Source organism: Culicoides brevitarsis, chromosome 1, assembly GCF_036172545.1.
Source record: "Culicoides brevitarsis isolate CSIRO-B50_1 chromosome 1, AGI_CSIRO_Cbre_v1, whole genome shotgun sequence".
NCBI classification, from domain to species: domain Eukaryota; kingdom Metazoa; phylum Arthropoda; class Insecta; order Diptera; family Ceratopogonidae; genus Culicoides; species Culicoides brevitarsis.
The window spans coordinates 36,390,708-36,414,329 of NC_087085.1; the positions used below are offsets into that span (position 1 = coordinate 36,390,708).

Genomic DNA, 23,622 nt, shown 5'->3' on the forward strand with positions numbered 1-23,622 from the left:
AAAAACTGTGTCAAAGCAATTTTTGTCAAATCTTGCTCCAAATGGATAAAAATTTGTCAGAGGGCTCTAATTTATCATTTTTAATCATTTTATAACTCAAAACTGCCAAAAAATTGAAACTGAAAAAAATTTTTTTCTTTGACATAGTTTTGTTTTAAAAACTAAATCAAGAGCAAAAAAACTGTGTCAAAGCAAAAACTGCTCCAAATGGATAAAAATTTGTCAGAGGGCTCTAATTTATCATTTTTAATCATTTTATAACTCAAAACTGCCAAAAAATTGAAACTTTTTCTTTGACATAGTTTTGTTTTGAAAACTAAATCAAGAGCAAAAAAACTGTGTCAAAGCAATTTTTGTCAAATCTTGCTCCAAATGGATAAAAATTTGTCAGAGGGCTCTAATTTATCATTTTTAATCATTTTATAACTCAAAACTGCCAAAAAATTGAAACTGAAAAAAATTTTTTCTTTGACATAGTTTTGTTTTAAAAACTAAATCAAGAGCAAAAAAACTGTGTCAAAAACTGTGTCAAAGCAATTTTTGTCAAATCTTGCTCCAAATGGATAAAAATTTGTCAGAGGGCTCTAATTTATCATTTTTAATCATTTTATAACTCAAAACTGCCAAAAAATTGAAACTGAAAAAAATTTTTTTCTTTGACATAGTTTTGTTTTGAAAACTAAATCAAGAAAAAAACTGTGTCAAAGCAATTTTTGTCAAATCTTGCTCCAAATGGATAAAAATTTGTCAGAGGGCTCTAATTTATCATTTTTAATCATTTTATAACTCAAAACTGCCAAAAAATTGAAACTGAAAAAAAATTTTTTCTTTGACATAGTTTTGTTTTGAAAACTAAATCAAGAGCAAAAAAACTGTGTCAAAAACTGTGTCAAAGCAATTTTTGTCAAATCTTGCTCCAAATGGATAAAAATTTGTCAGAGGGCTCTAATTTATCATTTTTAATCATTTTATAACTCAAAACTGCCTAAAAATTAAAACTGAAAAAAAATTTTTTCTTTGACATAGTTTTGTTTTGAAAACTAAATCAAGAAAAAAACTAAAAAAAACTATGTCAAAAATTGTGTCAAAGCCATTTTTGCCATTATTCTTCAGTTTTCAATGTTAATAATACAAACCTTTATATATAACTTCCTTTACCAAAATTTTCCAAAACGGACAGACATTTCATAAAAAGTTCAATTTTTTTTAGAAAACGCCTTAAACTCATTGTCAAAAACTAAACTTAAAAAGGTCAATTGAAAACTCCAAAAATTTTTTGATAATAAATTTTTTTATGTGTATTTTTTTTCGATTTTTTCATTATTACTTTACTTTTTATAAATTACTAAATTTAACAATTTTGTTTGATTATTTTTTTCTTCATTAATTTTAATATTTAACGTACGCTAGCTTATTTTTTTATTTCTCAAAAGCAAAGGCCTAATTTGAATTTAATTTAATTTAAACTTAATTTTCTTAATAATTTAGGTTGGCCTAGTTAATTTTTTTTTATTCAAACGACTTTTAAGAAAGAACTTTTCGTTTAATTTAATTGTTCATCAATAATAATAGTTAGCTTAAACGCGGAACTTAAAATTATGACTTGATTGCTTTTTTCATCGAATAAATGCTTAATTCATAAAATTTGTTTTTTTTTTACTGACCGTCGTTTTGTTCAAAAATTATAAAAATTTAGTCTATCAGAGAGTTTCATAGAGATTCTCGTCTTTTTTTTTTTAATTTTTAAAATTTTTCAGAATATTATTAAGAATAAAACGTGCCTAGTTATAATAGTTTCATGCCATTTTTTTCGTTAAATCTCTTCTTCTTTTATATTATTTTATATTTTTTTTCATGTGAATGCCTTTCTTTGTGTTACAATTTGATTGGTGATAGTCTTTGGTATTTTTTTTGTGTCTTTTAACTTTTTTCTTCTATTTTCTTAGGTCTTGTAGGTACGAATGACGTCTTTGATGACGGCTCTGCACAAAGGACAGTGTCCCGTTCCCATGCGCCATTGTTTGATCGCACATTCGTAACACATTGACATGTGTCCGCAGCTGTAAAGTACCGAATCGATCTTTTTCGTGTAGCAGATGATGCATTCGCCGCTATTGTTATTGGCATTGCATCCATTATCCTGCCACGTTTGAAGCGTCGCATAATTGGCGGCATTATTGCTCGTCGTTGTCGATAACGAAGTTTCGCAATATTGGGCACACTGCGGACTGACTAATTCCTGATTTGGCTGTTGCGGGATCGCCGCTGAGATACGTTGACTAGTTCTGCGAGTACCTTCGTGCTGTGCCGGCGGCAAATTAACTACTAACACAGTGCCGCCCGTTTGCAGCTGAATCATGTCGCTAGAGGGCGCTGCGGTGCTCAAAGAGATCCGTGTGTTCGTACAATTGTTGGCGTTGCTGGCAGCGATGCTCGGTTGACTTGTCGACAGTTCAGGTACTTGAACAATGTGTCGTTGAGGCTGTGCTGGCATATATTCGCTATACATACTGACACTTTGCGTGGAGCCATAGACATCCAAAAAGGCCCATAAGGTTAGGCTTTGATCAACGTGCATAACAACGCGTGATGGTCCGCCATTTTTACTGATCTGCAATTCACCGTTTGGCATCAAACAGAACTTGATTTCGTCATATTTTTGCAAGTCGGCGACATCTTTACTCAAAACCCAGTATTCGCGACGATCGAGAAGCAGATCCGAGTCATCGGGGAGATCACAATGCGGTTGAAGTAAGGCAGGATCGCATGAGGTTAAACCTAAAGCCATTGAACCGACATACATATTTTCCGTTTTCAGGATTTGAATGATGAACTTTTCGCCGATTTTAATGGGACGTGATGTGAAAACGTATCCTTGGCAGAATTCGGATTCGTTGCGAAGGGCAATGTTTCGTTCAGCACTGAGGAATTTTATGTTACGCCCACGTGTGCAATGAAAAGGGGCAGGAACTACGACAGAGGCGGGGGTAAAACGTAATGGAGGTATTTGGATTGGCGCTTCGGAGTTGCTACTGTTGCCGCTGTGTATACTGAGGGCATCCATGGCGGCGATAATTTGATTTGGTTCGTGATTTGGCTCGATTGGGCTTGCGACGGATTGGGCACTGATGCTTCTTTGATGATGATGATGAGGATGATGCGGATGCATATGACGTGGTTGTTGTTGTTGTTGCTGCTGCTGCTGTTGTTGGAATGCATAAATACGCGAATCGAGGAATTCAATGACAGTCGAGTTGCCATATACATCGATGACAGCCCACAAGGGGGCGCGCGCATCAACATCTGTCATAAAAACTCCCTTTTCTTCGCCATTGATGCCGAAATGAACGTCACCCGATGCGTTTACGTAGTAAAAAAGGACGTTATTTCGCACGCAATATCTTTCATGTAACGCTTTGGCCCAAAATCCTGGTTTATTTGTCAAATCGGGACACGCATACTTTGGCAGGTTGTAACGCATCGACGCGGGATCGACTGATGTGAAGCCGAAACGGATGACGCCGCTCCAGTTTGTACTGATCTCAGTAAATCTCACGCAAACGCGTTCGTTGACACGTAGAGGGCGCGCACTAAAAGTGACACCTTTGCAAAAACTTTCGACACGTCGAGCGGTATGACCGTCGCGAGAAATGCGAATGTTATCACCATGCACAGCATGGAACGTCAATGGAGGCAAATTGTTGGGACCCGGGCATGATAATTGGTTTCTGGGTGCTGTAATGAGAAGAAAAAAAGGTAAGTTAATAATATTTCTATTAAAAAAATTCAAAAATTAGGATTTCGAGAAAATTTAAAAAAAAACATGAGGAAGAGAAATCAATCGTGAACACAATTTAATAGCTCTATTGTTTTTTTTTGTACATGAATTACTGGAGCAATTCAAAATAATTGTCTATATTGGACGTTAACAAGCAATTATTACAGCACAAAAACAATTGCAACGACTTTATCACGATTTGACGTAATTTTATGCAATAGAGCAATAAAAATTGGAGCAACTCTCTCAAATTATCGTCGCGAAATTGAATGCGTGCCAGCTCTTTAAGGCAAAAAGTGATGTAAAACCCTTAAAATTGCCATTTTATATTTTCTAAGCTTTGAAGAGACAAGAAAATTGCAATTCTTGAAACAATTTTAGCTTAAAATTGATTTAAAATTTTAAAAAAATCTCATTTTTTAAATAAAATAAAATAACTTAATTTTTTAAATTAATTAAATAATTTTTTTTGTTATTAAAAAATTAAATTAATTTTTAAAATAATTTTTTAAATTAATTAAATAATTTTTTTTTTTTATTTTTAAAAATTAAATTAAATTAAAATTTTGAAAATATTCGAATATTTAATCAATTTGGCGCCTTTTTAGCTTTGTATAAAAATCTAGAAAATTCCCATAAAGCCATTTTTTGTAAATATCAACAAAAACTTGTACAAAATTTGCGTAGGTGTTTGATTTGTTTATGCTTTAAAACAACAATCTAAACCAGTTTACAGGTCGTTTTTATGCTAAAGTTCATTCTAAAAATACAAAATTTTAATGACCTAAACACTTGTAACACACTTTCGGCATAAAATGTAATAAATGTTTACATTGACTTTGAATTAAAACATCAGAAATTTCTCTGAAAACCACGATAAACATCCGGCCGGCATACAATTTATTTATTGTTTTTAATGAAAAAAAAGTATTAAAAAATGATGTTCTGGCAACTGAGAATAATTTCACTTTAAATTTAATTTCAGCGAGTCTGGCCTACTTTTTATGGCGATTGATAAAGATAAACAAGTGAAGCAAGTAAAAAATTCAAGTAAGTACAAATTTTACACATTTCCGGTTTTTGTATTGAATTGATGTTTCATACATAAGACGACACACGTCAAATCGGAACTACATAGCAATTAAGCGCATAAAATCTTCTTTGTTTGAAAAAATTCTAGTTCCGATTTTTTTCTTTATTTTATTTTATTTTCTATTCTATGCCAGTCTTTCCTTTTACAGGAGAACCAGTTTTTTGTATGGAAAAGGCAAAAAAGGTAAATTTCATGCCGTGAGATGAGACAACAGCTGTTCTGTTCCGTTCTATGTCTCAAAGGCATTATTTTTTTTTAAAGATCGATCGAAAAAAGTTCAACCGGAAGGACATCCTCCTTCAATAAACCACATTTATGTACAGGACTCGTACACAGAAAATGCAGTTGTTTAAAGTTTTTAAAAATATCCTTTAATTTCAGGCACACGTGTCAAAAGTACATCCTCTGAAGTTCAAGCGCATTTAGGTAGCAAAGAGCGATCAAATTACAAGATGGGATCGAACAAATTCAATGAAGATCGAAACGTGATGGGAATTAAAATTTTTTCGTTTTTTAGTGTGTTCATGCTTTATTAACGAGACGCTTTAGGAGAACTTATTACAAATTTAACACAGTACTGAAATCGTGAGGATTTAATTTTTCTTCAAAAAAATGGACCACACAGTTAAAAAATTTTAATAAAATTAATTGTGACTCATCATAAAACAAAAAAAAATCATAAAAAAAACAATTAATAGAGACAAAAACTGAAACTGAAGAATTCTTCAAGTTTATTCAGCTGCTTGATCACGAAAAAATTTCATTTTTAGTCAAAAAACACTCTAAATGTTTTTTGTCTTTTGCTCTTAAACTTTTTTATTAGAGCGTCGGCTGCTGCCTACACAAAAAAAAATCGGTTGCTTTATAGTCCCATTCATTTAAATTTTTATTGTTCCGCCGCTCGTTACAAAATAATGTGACTGGGCACTCTTACAAGTAACTCATCAATGTTTTTTTCTTGTCTTTCTTCGTCAAGTTCGTGTTAAAAATGTTTTTATATGAAATTACCCGTCATAAATGAAGAAGCATAGGAAACACAACTTCCTTCAGCAGCGTGTTAACCAGTCATCCGGTGCATACATTCAAGTATTAATTCATAAAAAAAATATGACTTTTATTAAAGAAATCTGAAAGTCATGAATAAATTTCTTCACATATTCCGTAACAACGAAGATATTCGAAGGAAGCCTTTTTGCTCCGACATGGTCTGATGACCTTCTTTTTTCACATTTCACTGCCTTCTGTTATACAATGAGAGTTTATTAACACTCAAAGAAGATGTCAGTCAAGTAAAAATGTTCATTAGAGCTGAAATTCGTGAAAAATGGCGGATGAGGTGATATATGGAAAGAATTGCTTTGGAAACTTTAATTAAATATTTTTTTTTATTCAACAGTTGTGCATGGTCAAGCGAGAACATTTCAAGGGATGCATTGAAATTATTTTCAAAGAAATCGAAAAACAAAGAAGAAATGAAAAAAATTAAAGAAACAGACTGCTTTTAAAAATTATATATATGATGTTACTTTAATGTGAGAAAACATCTGTTTATCCTCATTTTTCGATTTTTTTGTCTTCATCATCCCCTATGATATTCGAAAATTTTTATTTCTAACAACTGATGATGAAAAAAATTTTTCATGTATAAAATTCGATACAGATGTGATCGACATCCTTTGAGACAAAAAAATTTTAACATTTGATACAGCGATGATCTGATGAGAAAGGAAATAGAATTTATATGTGAGGGACTTCCGATTTTTTTTGACAAAAACCATGAGAAAGGTGTTTGTCCAGAATTTTTTTATTATTTTTTTTGTTTGAGGAAGAAACAATTAAAAAGTCGGAACATCCTCAAATAAAAAAAAAAAAATCGAAATTAATTTTCAGGAAGTTTAAAAAACTTCCTATTCTCATCAAAATCAAAGCAAAAAACTTTCTAACACTTGTTCGTAATGAAAAAAAATATTGCACCGACAGGAAATACATAAAGTTTAAAAAAAAAATGATGAGCGGTGAAGTTTCACACGCGAAACCACGCGCGAATACAGACACCGGCGACAATTTCAGTCATTTGCATAAATAAACAATGATTGTTCTTGTCTTTTTTTCGAGTTTTTTTTTGTCTAAAAACTGACACTGACTCATCATTTAATGTGGATTAAAAATTTGTTTGTGTGGAATATTACCAAAAAATACAAAACGATCGTTTGTTTGTGATTTTTTAGTGACTTAACTGACGAACGTGTTTCGAATCTAAAGGCTTGGCAAAAAACCCGATGGTTTCACTATTTTTTAGTATTACATTGTCTCGTCTAATAATTTTTTTTGAGTAACTGTATTTTTTATTATTTTTATTATTTATTGTTTAGAAATTTGGTCAAGCAGTAAAAATTTTCAAGTTTCAATTGTGCGATGCCCGTAGATTTTTTTTTGTTTTCAGGTCATTTTTTGTTATTTTTTTTTGATGCGAGTAATTGTCACCTTTGTGTAATTTAATGATAAAATTACAAAATTTTTTATGATTTTTTTTTGTAAGTAAGAAAAGGTTCAAATAAAAGAAAGAACAGCTGATGTTCGAATGTCACCAAGAAATGTAACAAAAAAATGAAAGAAATAACATGGCATGGGAATATTTCTTACAAAGAGACATATAACAATAAGTCAGGCACCATGTCCAACATTATTGTTGTCTATTATTTTTATCATCATTATTTACGATTTTTTTGTAAGAAACTAAGTTTGAAATGTTTTTTTTTGTTCAAATTCTTACTGAATTTAAAGAAAAACATCTTAAACTTAGTTTCTTATAAAAATAAAAAAAATGTAAAGAATGATGATAAAAATAATAAAAAAAAAATGTTTTTTGTTGAAAATCATAAGAAGTTCAAGTTCTTATGTATTTTTTTCATTGTGATAAGATTTTATTTATTTTTTTATAATTTTTTTTTATTTATCAAATTTTTTTTCTTCTTTTTATATACTTGAAAATCAGCTGTTTCAACATAAAAGTACATAATAAATTTGAAAAATTTTTTTTTTCAATCAATTGAACTAATTGAAGAAAAAAATTACCTTTCCAAATCAATCACGAATCAAGAAATACAAATAAAAGCTAAAATAAAATAAAATTTCAAACATCTGGGATGCATTTCTATTTACATCGACGGTACAAAGAGACGGCACTATATAAATATATCACGAAATGATGAGCAAAAAAGGTAAATAATATTCGTCGTGCATTGATCGAGTGTGAGAAAAAAGTGAACTTGGGGAATTCTTTACATTTTTTTCTTTGTTTATCGGTTCAATACACGACAACGCACAGTTTCATGTACAAATCCATGAAAAATTGTGTATTAGAAATATATTAGTTTCTCTTTTATTTTTTATATTTTTTTTTTATAAGGGACAATTGTTTAAAAAATTCTAGAGACAATAAGCGCCAGTTTTTCTGGAGAAGCAGCAGGAACAATTGTCACAGTACGAAATTTAGTTTTAAATATCTTTTAACGAGACTTTAACAATTGGCGATGACAATAGAATTTGCCAGATGTTATCTCTTTGTATTTTATTGTAATGTTATAAAATGTTTATTTGTGGTCAGTTTAAATTTCATGCTTGTCGCTTAACGCCTGTAGTTCGGGCCACCAGGTAAATAAAAATTTAAAAATTAAGATTTTTATTGTTTTTAGGGTTTTTTGAGCACATATGGCTAAAATATTCAAAAACTGAAGGTATTTCCGAAATGCATCAACATATGGTTAAAGCATCATAGGAAAGGCCCATCGTTTAAGAAAACTAACAAAATTTAGTAAAAATCTAGTTCTTTTGTTAAATTACCTGGATGGATCCAAAAAACAATCCAATTCCAACATATGTCAATCTTTTACATTTATAATGAGTTTCTTTCAATTTTTTTGAAATTTTTTCCTTATGTTTGTTTCTTGTAAGATGTAATATGAAGACAACCATATGTTTTTGCAATTTATTCTTTTCTTAACTTTTTTTCTTTAAATTTTTTTCTAAAGAATAATTTCTTCTTTTTTTCTCGTGTGAATGAACAAAAGTGTGCTGGATTTCTTAATATTACACCATATGTTGGTGCCGAGGGTCAATTTTCAAAAAAATTAAAAAAAAAATAAATTGAAATTTATTTTAAAAAATTATTTTTTAGTTAAAATTTCAATTTAAATAATATTGTATTACTTTTTTTTTAATTTAAACTTTATTATAAAAATAAAATTTATTTTAGTATTTATTAAATTAATTTATTTTAATTAAAGATAAATTTTAATTTAATTTTTTTAATTTAAAATTTATTTAATTTTAAAAAAATTATTTAATTTTAAAAAAAATTAAATATTTTTAAAACTTTAATTAAATTATTTTTTTTTATTATTTTTTTTTAAGTATTAATAAATTTTTAAATTATTGACATTCTAATTCCAAGAAAACCAGCAAAAAAACTGAACGATAAGAATGTTTTTGATATTTTTGCGATATTTTCTTATACACAAGTCTCTACTGATAAGATGCGATAAAAAATTCAACGAACGTTCGCTAATATGTCGCCATCGTGCCGTGCTTTACATGACTTTTGAAAAAAAAAAATAGTCAGACATCTCATTCATTCCGACACATCATAAATGCATTGACAGACGTCGCTTTAAATTCTAGGGGACTCAATTTACGCATAATTTACGACAACTGGCGGCGGCGGCGAGTGATATGACGCACGTGTGGCACCAGCTAAAATTATGAAGGGCAACATTTCTATGGATGTTTGCTTGTTGATAACAAATTTTTCGTGCTTTAAGTGAAAAAATCGTAGATAGGGGCTGACCTGCTTTATTTAACTTTGAAAACACCTGGAGAGTGTCGTTTATAAAAATGTAACAAAAGAAGTTTTTGTATGTAAAGGATATGTTAAAAACGACGAAAAAAGGGTTAAAATACACAAAAATAAGGGTAAGCAGCTGAAATTTTATATTTATTGAATTTTATTTATCTTTTGCATCGAAAAAATATTTTTAAAAATTTTTTAAGCAAAAATTTGATCTTTGATAATTTTTTTTAAAATTTTTTTCTTGCGAATTTTAAGCGTCCTTTTTAATTCGTTACATAGAAAAACCACTCCCGCAACATTAAAATGACAAAAAATGATGAGACAGCCAAAATTTATACACAAACAAAAAATTATTAATATGAAGGGAGCTTTTTTGAATCTACAGAGAAATCAGCAGCTGCCCTATTGACAATGATATGCTCGTTGTATACGAGTGGGAATACACAAATGTCGTCTAAGGTAGATCCGTAGATGCACCGAAAAATTTCATGTGAGGGTTTCAAAATATTGCCATCTGGACTCTATTTATTTTCAATACATGTTGATCGTGTATGAAGAGTCCCTGTTTGAAAGATGTTCCTTTTGACATCGAAAAATACGAAGGGGGAAGTTTTATTTAAGAAGATTTTAGAAAATCGGTTATGCAACCTTTTGGAAAATGAGTCAAAATGAAATTAAAAGCTGTGAAGATATTCTAGATAATTGCGAGGGAGGAAAATCCTTTTAATTTTCATCGTTAAATCGGAAAATTACTTGAGGGATTTGAAGTGACAATAAAGCATCTGTCGGTTCACGTCAACGGAGAAAATTTTTGTTAAATGGAAATTTTTGTAAGATACTAACCTAATCCCATGCGTTTTTTGATTTTCTTCAAAACCTTCATTTTTCCTTTGATCGGAGAAGATTTGAGTTTTTCACTTTTTTGCAAATGACAGTGACAATCAGCACCGTGTTCAGTTACTTCCACAACCCCCATAGAGAGATTTTTACTGTTTTTTTGTATTTTTTTTAATTAATTAAAAAAAAGTTTTTTTTTTGTTCGAGTTTTATTTTTGCACTCGATTTTGGTCTCACATGAACATTTTTCCGTTGTTTATTTATTTTTAATTTTTTTCTTTATTAGCGTTGGTCCGTTATTTATTTTTATAAATTATATTTTTTTGTAAGTACGTATTTTTTATTATTTATAATTTTTGTACAAATTTACACTTTTAATTATTTTTATGTTGTATTTATTTATTTTTTAATTTTTATTTTTCAGACACGTCTGTATCTATCGATGTCTGAGCTGAAACTGACTAAAAATATATCTGAGTGTAACTCAACTTTGAATTGTATATGTTGTTCACTGTATAGATGTATACAAAAATGTACAACAAATGTTATACTTCATACATTTTCACATCACCGGGCAGAACGAAAGGTACGTAAATGCATGCACGAAGCACAATGAAATAGAAAAAAACAAAAAAAAAATAAATAGCGGCAGCTGGAGTATTTTCAACATATATATGTTATGTTATATACAACATATATAATTTTTATAAATACGCGTGAGTTATACAATGCATTATTTTGTACGAGAAAAAGTAACGTGTGTGAACAATAATAATAAGAATAAAAAGATGAAACATATGATTTCATTCAAAACAGTTCGAAGTAAATAAATAAAAAAAAATTATAAGCGAGCGACCTAAACATTGACGAAATTTGATCGGGAATTCCAATTCATCCAGAGGAAATAAAATTATTTAGATAGGATTTGATGAATTAAAACCAGGCAATTAATTTAATTGATTAAGAGTCTCGAGGTTGTTGACATCACTTTTGTACCGCACCTTTATTGTTTTTACATAGAAAAAAAAGTAACAAATTTGTTTCGTGTTGTTTTAGAAGAGACGACCAATATTCATCAAGAGAAGGAGAAAAATGTAAGTTCTTGTTAAAAACGCTAATGATTTATAATGAACGATTAATTCTGCGGAATTGGTCGTGTGCGAAATATTTTTTATTTATTTTAGAAATTAATTCAATGAGTCAATCAAATGAAGTGGTTGTAAGGCATTTGTCTTGAAAGTTTGTGAGTAGTTTGGTAATTAATTTGAGTTTTTTGTTGAATCTTCGTTGTTGAGAGTTATTGAGTTGTGGTTTAGTATTTTAAATAATAATTTAATGGTAAGAACTTGAAAAGATTTTTTATTTGATTTAAATATTGTTTTTTTTACTATTTTTCTTTATTTATTTTTATTTAATTTTTTTTTTAAATTATCTATTTTTAAGAAATTAAAAATTTTTTAAAAATTTAAAAAAATAAATAAAATATTAATTTAAAATTTTTAAAATAATTAATTAAATTATTTTAGTTACATTCACAATAATTTCTCGTTAATTTTATTTAGTTTCAGATAATTGATGCTTTTTGATTGTTGGCATAATAATTGTTGTTCGATTATAGTAAACTGTGATAGTTGTAAAGACAATGTATAGTTTTAGTCATTCTCTAATAAAACTTAGTATTAATAGTTTATGGGCCCAGCATAAAATAAAGTAAAGTTTCGTAAGAAAAATTGAACCTCACGAAAAGAAAGCAAAAAATTTTGAATAAAAGTTGAAAAACCGAAGCTAAATTCTATTTCAGAATCAGAAGGCAAACATGAGCTTCAAAAGATACAAAACAGAGCATTGAGAGTGATCATTGGAGGAAAAAAATACCACAAAATATTTGAAATTTTTACCAATGTAACCTACTAACTGTCAAACGACAGAAAATAGCTTACATTATTTTACTAAAGATGATTTGAAATGCACCAAAATACTCTTTACCAAAGTTGTAATGAATTATACGAATTGAAAAGTGTTAAAATTGAAAATTTTTATTTAATTTTTAATTCTTTTAAATTCATCAAAGAGATTTTTCATCATTTTTCAATTCGTTATATTCCTTGAACTCAAATTTTTTGACATATTTTCTCAAAAAATTAAATTTACAAGAATTTAAAAAAACTTTAATATTAAAATTTTTATTATTGAGAAATTTTTTTAGTCTCGTCAATTCATTCTTTAAACAAATTTAACAAAAAATACTTCAAACTCTTAAAATTTTATCAATAATAATAAAATCCAATAAAAATTTTCAAGTCCACAAAAACCATTCAATCGAAAGTTCATTGCAATTATTCGCAAAATATTTTTTGTTTGGCCACGCCAATCACCCACGCTTTTACTAAACAAAGGCAAGGCTTGTCCAATATGTATTCAAATAATTACAAACTCAAAAAAATTTACGAGAAAACCCAAACTGATTTCTCGGGAACCAAACATCATTTGTTTTATTTTTATTTTTTTTTCGTCTAAAATAGAGCAAAAAACACTAAAATTCAAGTAAAAAATCCCGCATCAATAATAATAAATAATAAAAAAAATTCCCAAAAACTACAGAGAAACTGCTTTAGGTAGAAAAACAAACATTGGATCCTTTTGTGCGTGTGTCTCTCTTTACTTATCTCTACATCTGGCAAACAAACTTCACATAGTTTGAAACTTTTATTCTATTTTTTTGGGGGACAAAACCACAAAAAGATCTTTTTTCTCTGTTAATTACTGTACAAACAACGTACGAGAATTATGAAACTTTATCTTCTTATCCCAGGCGTCGTCTGAGAGAGAGACGATAAAAATGAGTTTTAAAGTTTATTATGATGAAAGATTGCTTGAGAATTTTTTTTCATAGTTTTAAATAATTTTTTAAAATATTTTTTTTTTAATCTCATTATTATCTCAGTTCATTCAGAATATTAATTTTTATTAAAGAAAAAAAAATAATAAGAAGGTGCATGTTGCTTAAAAAAAAACATCTTTAAAAAAAACTTGTTTAATTGTACGACAGATGCGCCAGCTACAGAAACCGCATCACGATTGGTCAGCAACACACGCCACACTTCCAAAATTAAATTTCGCACAGCCGTCGTCGCGCGCGGGAAATTGATCACCTGCCATTCATGTATCGCGATTCTTCAAAAAAAAATGCGTAATTCGCTTAAAATGTTCTTTTGTCGTCAAGTTGTAACTTTTATTCGCATATTTTGCAAGATACGTTTTTAATGTGAATGACCCATTTTATGCAAGTAATTCTTGTCACAAAAACAAAAAAAAAATATAATTATATTTATTATTGTTCTCATGTTTTTGCAAAAGTACAAAACGTTTGTCGTCGACGACGACAGTCTGTGGTGTTTTTTTTTCCTTCTCTTCTGTGCCACATAAAAGTGCGTAACAAATTGCATTAATGAATGAATGAAAACAAACGTCGAGTGACAAACATTAAATTAATTTCGAGGAGATGATCAAGAAATATTTTATTATACAATACCAATTGACGTGACTTGCGTTTATTATAACGACATCATTCGCCAGACTGTCTTTTGTCAATCTCGCTGTATGTCTATCTGAAATGTTAGCGGGTCAAAAACGTGTAGTAATAAATAATTCTGCAGTAAATTAATGGATTTTTTTTCTCTCGCGACTTTGTTTTGTCGACTTGTAATGCAAGTTGTGTGATTTTTTTTTGCATGCACTCGTAGAATTGTGAATAAACATGAAATTCAGCGCGATTTTTGGTTACTTTTTCCCATCACATGTGTACGATGTGGAATATTGATGGCTTGAGTGCATGCAAGTGTTCGTCAAAATAGAAAATGAATTATTTTTTTTGAAGTTTTTTTAGGATAAAACATTTTTTTCACTAAACTTCAAGTTTTTGAAAGGTTTGAAAATTTTTATTAAATTTGATTAATTGATAAATATGTAGTATTGTAAGAAAAACTGCAAAAAAATATTAAAATTGAAAAATAATTTATTTTTTTATTTAAAATTTTCAGCTTAAAATTTTTCTATTATAATTTGAGTCAAATTTTATAGAAAATGCCTTTAAAAATGTCATTTTAGAATGGTTCTAAGCTTGAAAATTGAAAAATAAAAAATTGTAAAAAAATTGAAATTACAAAATTCTTGAGAGCCCATTTGATGGTTTATAAGCTTAAAATTGATCAAAAATTATAAAAAATGCCTTTGGATGTCTTTTGGATGGTTCTCAAGCTTGAAAATTGAAAAATAAAAAATACGTAAAAAAGCGTAATTTTTATTTGAGAGCCCATTTGATGGTTTTAAGCTTAAGCTTGAAATTGATCAAAATTGAAAAATGCCTTTGAACTGTCTTTTGGATGGTTCTTTTGATGAAAAATTGTAACGTTTTTTTTTGAGAATTTGATGGTTTATAAGCTTGAAATTGAACAAAATTTATGATATATCATAATATTTACTATCAAAAAAAAATTCTTCTGGACTTTGCATCATTATTCATATCCTGCATTTTACAATCAATGACGATTTCCGATTCTAAAAGCTCAAATGCACATGTGACTTCCCTTATTTGATAATTTCTTGCATAAAATCCCTATAAAAGCAGTTCAATTATTTCATTCAAGAATTAATTTCAAACCAGATTTCCTGTTGAACAGGATGAACTTGTCACTTTTACTTTTTATTCTGGGTGTTTCCCAAAAAGAAAACCAGCAATGGGAGAACTTCAAATTGACTTACAACAAAAATTACGCCTCAATTCAAGAAGAAATTTACAGACGAGAAATTTTCTTAAAGAATCTTCGCGAAATTGAAGATCACAACGAAAAATACGAACAAGGACTTGAGACATTCGAAAAAGCTTTGAACGAGTTTTCAGATATGGAAGAAGGAGAATTTCAAGAAAAATCTGATCCTCTAGTTTTGTTAGAAAAAGAAGCTCTGAAACTGGAATTAAATCGAAAATGGAAAGAGTACAAAGTAAGTTTATCTTTTTATGTCGCTTTAAGTTACTTTATAAGAGGCGAATGTCTGATAAAATATTTCTCAGAAAACTCATGAAAAAACATACAAAAGTTTCGAAGAAGAAACATTACGTCAGAACATTTTCGATAAGAACGTTCAAGTAATCGAAGAGCATAACAAGCGTTACGCCCAAGGACTTGAAACTTTCTTTATGGGAATCAATCAGTTCACAGACTTAACTGATCAGGAGTTTCACGACATTTATGCTTCCGGTGAACCGTAAGTTTTAAATATTTTTAAATTTCATCGTTTTAATTTTAAACCGAATTAAGTTCGATTGATTCTGAGGATCAAGAGTTAGCTAAATTGGAAGCTCCTACAAATTTAGCAAAAACTGTAAATTGGTACACGTCCAAGGTCAAAGTTAAGAGTCAAACATCACATTGTGGCTCATGTTGGTAAGACCTTTTTATAATTTACTTGAATGAGTTTGATTTAAGAAAATTTTTTGTTAGGGCCTTCGCTACCACTGGCGTTCTTGAATACGCAAATTACATCTTTAAAAGGAAACTTTTATCTTTATCCGAACAGTGTTTAATTGTAAGTAATTCTTTAAAGAAAATAATTTCTATTAGAGTTTTTTTTAGGATTGTGACAACACAAATCATGGTTGCAATGGAGGAAACGCCTACAAAGCCTTGTTGTGGGTGCAACAAAAAGGCATCAGCTACGAAAAAGAATATCCTTATAAACATGTACAAGCTCAATGTAAGAAAACAAGGCAAAGGTTCAGCGGATCTTTTATTAAAACTGTAAAACATACAAGACCAAATGAAGGTGAAATGGTTCAAGCGTTGGAAAAATTTGGCCCCATTAAAGTTTCCGTGAATGCCAAGCCGTGGCAGCATTATAGAGGAGGCTATTTAACTGCTAAAGATTGCGGTCCAGAAACTGGTCATGCAGTTATCGCTGTTGGCGCCATTAAAGAGATGGATAAGACTAAAAAGGAAAATGATTTATGGTGATTTTTTTTCATCAAATATTTTACTTGAATTTTTTTCTATTTTTATTTAAATTAGGCTCATAAGAAATAGTTGGGGAGCAACTTGGGGCATTAAAGGACATATCAAATTGAAAATGTTTGAAAATACTTGTGGAATTGGCGGGAAAAATGCCGTCTATATAACTCATTGAATGAAATGCCCAAATTTTATTAATTTAATTTAATTAATTAAATTTTGAATTCAATTAATTTTAAAGGATTTAATGATTTTGCTTGAAAATATTTCAAAAATAATTTATTTGTTGCTTAATACTATAAGATAAAAATCAAACGCGTATTTTTTGCTTTAAACTTAAGTTTTGTTACGTCGAGAATAATCAAAATTTGCATTGGGATTTGAAATTTTAAGTAAATTTTTGAACTTTTATTTATAACTTTTGAATATTTTTGTATAATCTTCCTTTAAATTGAAATTATTGTACAAAAATATTCTATAAATTAAGAAATAAAAGTTCGAAAGTTTAGTTTGAATTTTCAAATCCCAGTGCAAATTTTGATAATTTTTGACTTAATATGACGTAACAAAGTCTTAAGTTTAAAGTATAAAGTTTACGCGTTTGATCTTCACGTGAACTATTTTAAATATTAAAAGTATAAATCAAAAATTTTTCGACTTTGATTGAAAAATTAAAATTTTTTGAAGAAATTTTATTAAAAAAATTTTTGTTTAAATAACTCAAGGAACGTTTGATGAGAAAAGTAACGGAACTCAGTTAAACCCTCTCATACTTTTACAGGCATGTAAATCACAACTTCTCTACCTTCAATTTCAGCTAAGTAACTTTTGAAAAAAAAAATCTGCTGCAGCAAAATTATTTTCCCATCTATAAAGCCAACACTTCTTACAGCCATTTTACAATCATTATTATTATGTTAGAGGCATCAAACTGCACGATTTTGTTTCTTTTTCTCGTAATATTTATAGCCCACTAGCGTATTGAATAATTTTCTCAAAGCAAAAGTACAACAACGAGAAACAACTTCTAAGCCACTGCGCTCTTCACAAGTCGCAACAACGAACATTTGAAATCTTGTCCTCGGTGCATTTATTTACAATATTCAATAACATGTACACAAAGCTTCAAGAGAGATAGATATTTGATAAAATTATGCATGAATTTATGCATTCGACGTACGAAACCTGCAGCAGCAATAGCGAACTCATTTTTTGTACAATTATTATTATTTACTACGAAACTATCATATTGCGGTGTGTATAATTATTTATTATGCTTCGCTCGTCTACTTCGACGTACATAACTTTGAAATGCAATTTAGCTGAGTGTTTCTACCGATCCTCCATCCAATTCGTACAATATAATTGAAATTCATCTATGTGAGAAAATACGAAATACATCTGCTGCTTAGACGAAACAAAATGCTTTAGGTAGAAAAAAAAGGAATAATTCGTATGTTGCGTTTCAATTTTTTGAGACTTTTTTTTGTCTGTATTGAGCTACGAAGATACCATCAAACATGTAGAAAGAGGAACATTTATGCATCACATATGAATATGTGAATGTTCCTTTACTTTTATCTTCGTTCTGAGCTCTTCTGATTGGCTCTTGACACGTGCGGTGTCTGCTCGACAGCTGATACAATTTTTATATTTACTTGATCTCTCATATTATTTCTTCTTTTTATACACGAACTTTTTGTTGTTGGGTACTTAATGTGCCTTAATTTGAGAGACGAATATGGTCAGCGTGAGAAGTTTAATGAGTTGTGGGGTAAATTGCACATGAAAGTGCAACGACATATGTAGCTAATTATTGGCAAAGTCTTTTGAACTCGTTTTTTTGTAAAGTAATTTTAGGTTTGACATCAGGATATTTGCAATAAAGTTTCATGAGGGGAATGTCTTTGTTTGGAATTGAATTGAATTTGGGAAGAGGATATTGAAAAAGTTTTTGCTTAAAATTTTAAGTTATTAAAAAAAGTTTCAAATTTTTATGATTTTTAATGACTTCAGAAAAAACAGAGCTGCAAAAACTTATGACTTAAACTTAAGTTTACAAAACTTAAGTAACTTAAGCTTATGTTTAAGTCAAAAGAGCTGCAAAAACTTTTGACTTAAACATAAGCTTAAGTTACTTAAGTTTTATAAACTTAAGTTTAAGTCATAAGTTTTTGCAGCTCTGAATTTTTTTCTGAAGTCATCGAAAATTTTTATTTTTTTTTAATAACTTAACATTTTAGCAAGAGCTTTTGTCTTAAACTTAAGCTTAAGTCACAAAAGTTTTGTAAGTTTAAGAATAAGTTGGAGTACTTAGTTAGAAAATTTGTTTTTGCTTTTCGATCAAATTTCGGGAATAAATATATTTTTTTAAGAATTTTGTTTACAAAAGTTTTGTCTAAGCTTAAGTCAAAAATCGAATAATTTTGACTATTGACATAAAAAATTTTGCAGCCCTAAAAATATCAAAAATTAAAGTGTATCAAATAAATTGAATTTGAAAGACTTGATTAAATGACGAACCAATTGGCGACAATTCTTGGACCGTATTGTTGAAATTAAATTTTGGTTAAAAAAAATTTAAACAAGAGGAAAGTTTAATGGATAGATGATATTTTAAAAGATTTAAGAGCAAAAATATGAGCGGCTAGTGAACATCAAGAAGATGCTGTTAAATGCGTAAAACTTTCATGGAAGAGTAACGAGAAACTCCAATCATCTGCACGTCAATTCACGGAGGCATGGCGCCAATTACAAAAGCGTGTGTCGAATTCAACGCACTTGATGACGAACTGAAAAACACTGGTTCTCTAGATATTTTTGAGAATGAATTAAAACGAATTATCCTCGAAGAGAACGATATCTTCCATGAATTATCTCCTTTTAAGTTTTTGAATTAAGTGAATAGTATGTGATGTATTGTTTAATTTGTTTTTGACGATTAAGTTAATTAATGTTAATTTTAGAATTAACGATGTTCCTTGAATGAAAAATTGTGCTCCACACACGATGTTATGGGAGTAATAAAAAATATTTGATCTTAAAAAAAACCTTTATAATCACATCTTCAGTTCACAAAAATCCAAGACTTGAATGTTAATTTAAACTGAGGTCAATTTTATAAAAAAGTTTTAAAAAACCTGTAAAATAACATTTTTGACCATAATCTATGACTTTCCGATAGTCAATTTTTCTATTTTTAAGTCATTTTGAGTTTAGTTGAATTGAGACACAAAATTTCAAGATTTTTAATATAAACCTTAAATACTATTTTTGTGAGGTCTTCTATTCTTGTGATTTATTACTTTTGGGCAGGCTTCACTTCTAGCCTTTGCTCGTAAAGAACTTTTTTAAAATCTAGATAGTCTTTAAAACTTTTTTTTTAACTTGAAGCAAAATTGGGCGTCTACAAACTCCTTCACAACCTCGAATTATTCGTTTTAGCAACATAATTTATAGCCAAAACTGTATCATTTATCCACAATTATCTTGAAGTGCTAGATCCATTTTGCTACATTTAATGCAAGTGTTCAAATTTCCAAAACTGCTCAAGAACAAAGAGAAATTTTGTATCATAATTACAATTCTTCAGTAACATTAAAGCATTTAATACCGAAAACAGCCCTTATTACAGACAGCAGATGTATCAGCACACCTTTTCTCACATATCTACATATGAATATCATCCGTACATCGGTTTTGAATTTCTTTCCTTCTTTTACAATTTTTCAAGACGAAAAAGAAGAAGAAGACGAAAAGTTATTAACTTATGGGCAAACGACCCGTCATTCTGATACGTGTGTGAAACAGGTGAATTTTGCCTTTTATTTTTTTTAACAAAGACGATTGACATTATAAGCATTTAGTAGAGAAATAAATTGATGCACCTTGCACGCAGGTTAAACATTTTTTTCTTATGTTAAAAAAGAAAATTAAGAATTTCATAGAATTAAGATCTCGTTTAATTTCTATTTATGACAGAAATCATAGAAAAAAATCAGCTGATCTGTCTTGCATTGTCCAAGGACGTAAAAAATACATTCAATAACACAATTAAATCTGTAATAAAGACTCATAAATATTCGTTAAACGGCATTATTAAACATAAATTACATTTTTCACTGTAATGAATGCAATTTATTAGACGAAACTGGTTTAATTATTATTCATACTGCATGATTTTTACCTGCGTAAATCTTTTTTTACGACAAAAAAATGTATTTTTAATTCGAAACTCATTAAAAATTACGGCAAAAAACAAGCTAAAAATATTTTCAATAATACGATTTGCAAGAAAAAAAGATTAAAAATGTGTCTTTTTTGTCACACGAACATTTCTCAAGTGTGTTTGGATTATGTTTCTTTCATACAGTACTTGTGTTCGCATTGTCCATTTCTAATGCACTTGTGACGATTATTGTAATAATTATGAGCATTCCAGAGATTATCGCCTCAAAATTCATCGAATAATTAAAAGAAAAAATCTTCCGTCGACACTTTGTTAAACAGATCATTTAAAAATTATCACGATTGAGTGAGCAGGCGGTTCATGAGAAAATATTATTCCACAAGATTTCATCTGCGTTCATTAGCATGCTGCTGCTGGGTATTATGTCGTCGTAAGTAATAAAAGTAATGAGATAAGAGTAATTTCTTCTTTTTTCTGGTTTTTTGAAGTGCACAGTTAATTTTTTTTTATCGTTTTCCTTTGATGCTGCTCAAAGTGGTGTTTCATTCAGTCGTTCGAGGAAACAAAGTTGACACTTTTGTGTATCAAATAACCAATAAAGTTTTAAAACAACGATCTTGATATTTTTGTGATGTTCTTTGTAAGAAAGGCTGGAGCGATTGAGAAAGTTGTTTGATGCAAAAAATAAATGGTAGTTAAGGTAGTAAAATTAAGAGGATTAGTTCAAAAGATTGAAGTAAATTTAATTTTTTTTTAAATTTTCTGAATAGATTTAATTTTTAAAGTCTCAAAAGGACTCGATAATAGAAATTTTTTAGTTTTAGTTAGTTTTTAATAAATAATAATTTATTTTATTTTCATTATAATTTATTTTATCAATTATCTCAAATTAATTATTTCAAAAAATTTTTAAACTATTGAAAATTTTTTAAATATTTGAAAATTTTGTAAATATTTGAAATTTTTTTAAATAGGTAATTGAAAATTTTGAAATTTTTTAAAAATTTTTGAAATTTTTTTTAAAGTTAAAATTTTTGAAATTTTTTTTAAATTTTTGAAAATTCATTTTCATTTTTGGGAATTATTTTTATTTTTGAAAATTTTTTAAACTTTTAGTATTCAATATATATTTTTAATTTCAAAAATTTTTTAAATCTTCTTTTAAAGACAAATTAAAAAAATTAGATTAAATTTTAAAAATTATTTACGAATTTGCACAGATTTTTTGACAAATTTACTGATTTATTGTGTTCAGATATTTTTGACAAATTTTTTTTGCTTCTGAAGAAGAAATAAATAAAAAATTTTTAAACTTCTAATATGTTTTCTGTACCTAAAAAATGAAAAAAAATATTTTTAAAAAATCATTTTTAATTAATAAATAATTGACTTAAAAAATTAAGCAAAAAAATAAAGTGAAAAAAATAAAAAAAAAAAAATTAAAAAATAAAATAATATAAATTAATTGTTAAAAAATAATTTAATTAATAACTTATTAAATTATTTAATTTTTAATTATTACAATATTTTTGTTTTAATTTTTGAATTTTTTTTGTAGAAAAATTCGCAAAAAAAATTAAGAAAATTTAAAATAATAAAAAAAATAAATAAAATATGAAACATTTTTCCTCATTGCATCTGCCTCAATAAAACTAAAAGACAATATCTCCTTTGAAAAAAACAAATAAAGTCCACGAATGTTTTCAACGTAAATATAAATAAACAGTTAGGTCGCAGCTATAAGAGTGAACAATCACAGCATATAGCACATCACAGTCATCAGATAGTTATGGGATGTATTATTTTACAAAAAACAAATAAGCAGCTGAGTATACGACGATTTACGTGTGTGGGAGAGAAAGTACTTTAAAAGGCATCTCTTCGCCGTATTAATTATTTTTTTCAGAAACACAGTTTTTTATTCCCATGATGCAAAAAAAGAGATATCCGGTCAATTTGTCTAACAATTTATACGTCCTCCTACTACCTTCTACGATGATATTTAAAAGAAGTCGGGAAAAAATGCAGACAGCACATGGTAAAGAAAAAAAATCGGAATTTCATAAAAAAATGTCTTAAAAAAGTATCCGGTGAGGTAAGTGCGATTTATGAAAAAAAAAAAATGCCGGGACACAAAAAAAAATAATCGATGGACTTTGATCAAAATTAAAAATCTCAAAACCGAACAGAAAAATCTTATCAATTTGTTCGTAGAAAAATTTTACTACTTACATGTTGTTATTGTTTGTCCCATTGTCTTGCTCTATTGTAGCATTAATTCTTATAGGAATATCACTTTATTTGCTTAAGAATGACCATTATACTCGCTAAATCCTATTGATTAAAAAAATGATTTCTTTGCTTCACGGGTATTTTGACGCATATCTCGCCGATTATAAAATTTGATATACGAGAATTTCGATAAGAATTTAATTAAGTTAATTATCTAAAAATGCTTGTATTCGTTAAACTTTTTTTCTAATTGCATTTTTTTTTTGTTTTGTTTTTGAATGATTTGACAGAACGAATTCCGATATTCGATTCCGATTCTTCGAATGTGACGAGCTACATGAAAGACTTGAGCGGCGGCTGGTTTGAATTAAAAGTTCGTTAAATTTTGAATGGATTTTTAATTGTTTGAATATTTGACAAAAATGAAATGACAGAAATGACAAAATTTAAAAAATGGATTCAAATTGAAAATAAAATATTAGAAATTTTAAAAAATATTCTTTAAAAGTATGAAATTTGACATTTTTTGAAAGTGATATTGATTGCATACTTTCATGTAAAAACATATTTATGAGAGAAAAATTAATGAATAAACAAAATTCAAGCAAAGCCCTTAAAAATTATTTTATAAAATTTATA

General features: G+C 28.5%; 1 protein-coding gene across 1 annotated transcript; it reads right to left on the minus strand.

Annotated features, from left to right (window-relative positions):
• Positions 1–1,547: 1,547 nt before the first annotated feature.
• On the minus strand, positions 1,548–23,221 carry LOC134836740 (protein neuralized). The gene is made up of 2 exons (XM_063851947.1): positions 22,984–23,221; positions 1,548–3,735 (listed from the first exon to the last, which is right to left on the minus strand). Exons 1-2 carry the CDS (start codon positions 23,003–23,005, stop codon positions 1,943–1,945), a joined length of 1,815 nt encoding a protein of 604 aa, XP_063708017.1. The 5' UTR covers positions 23,006–23,221; the 3' UTR covers positions 1,548–1,942.
• Positions 23,222–23,622: the final 401 nt, after the last annotated feature.

Bases quoted from the DNA above. Each gene is read 5' to 3' on its own strand.
- LOC134836740 (XM_063851947.1), bottom strand. From the start codon at position 23,005: ATGGGACAAACAATAACAACAT. The intron at 3,736-22,983 runs GTAAGTAGTAAA...TTCTCATTACAG, and splicing joins GGGACAAACAATAACAACAT to CACCCAGAAACCAATTATCA.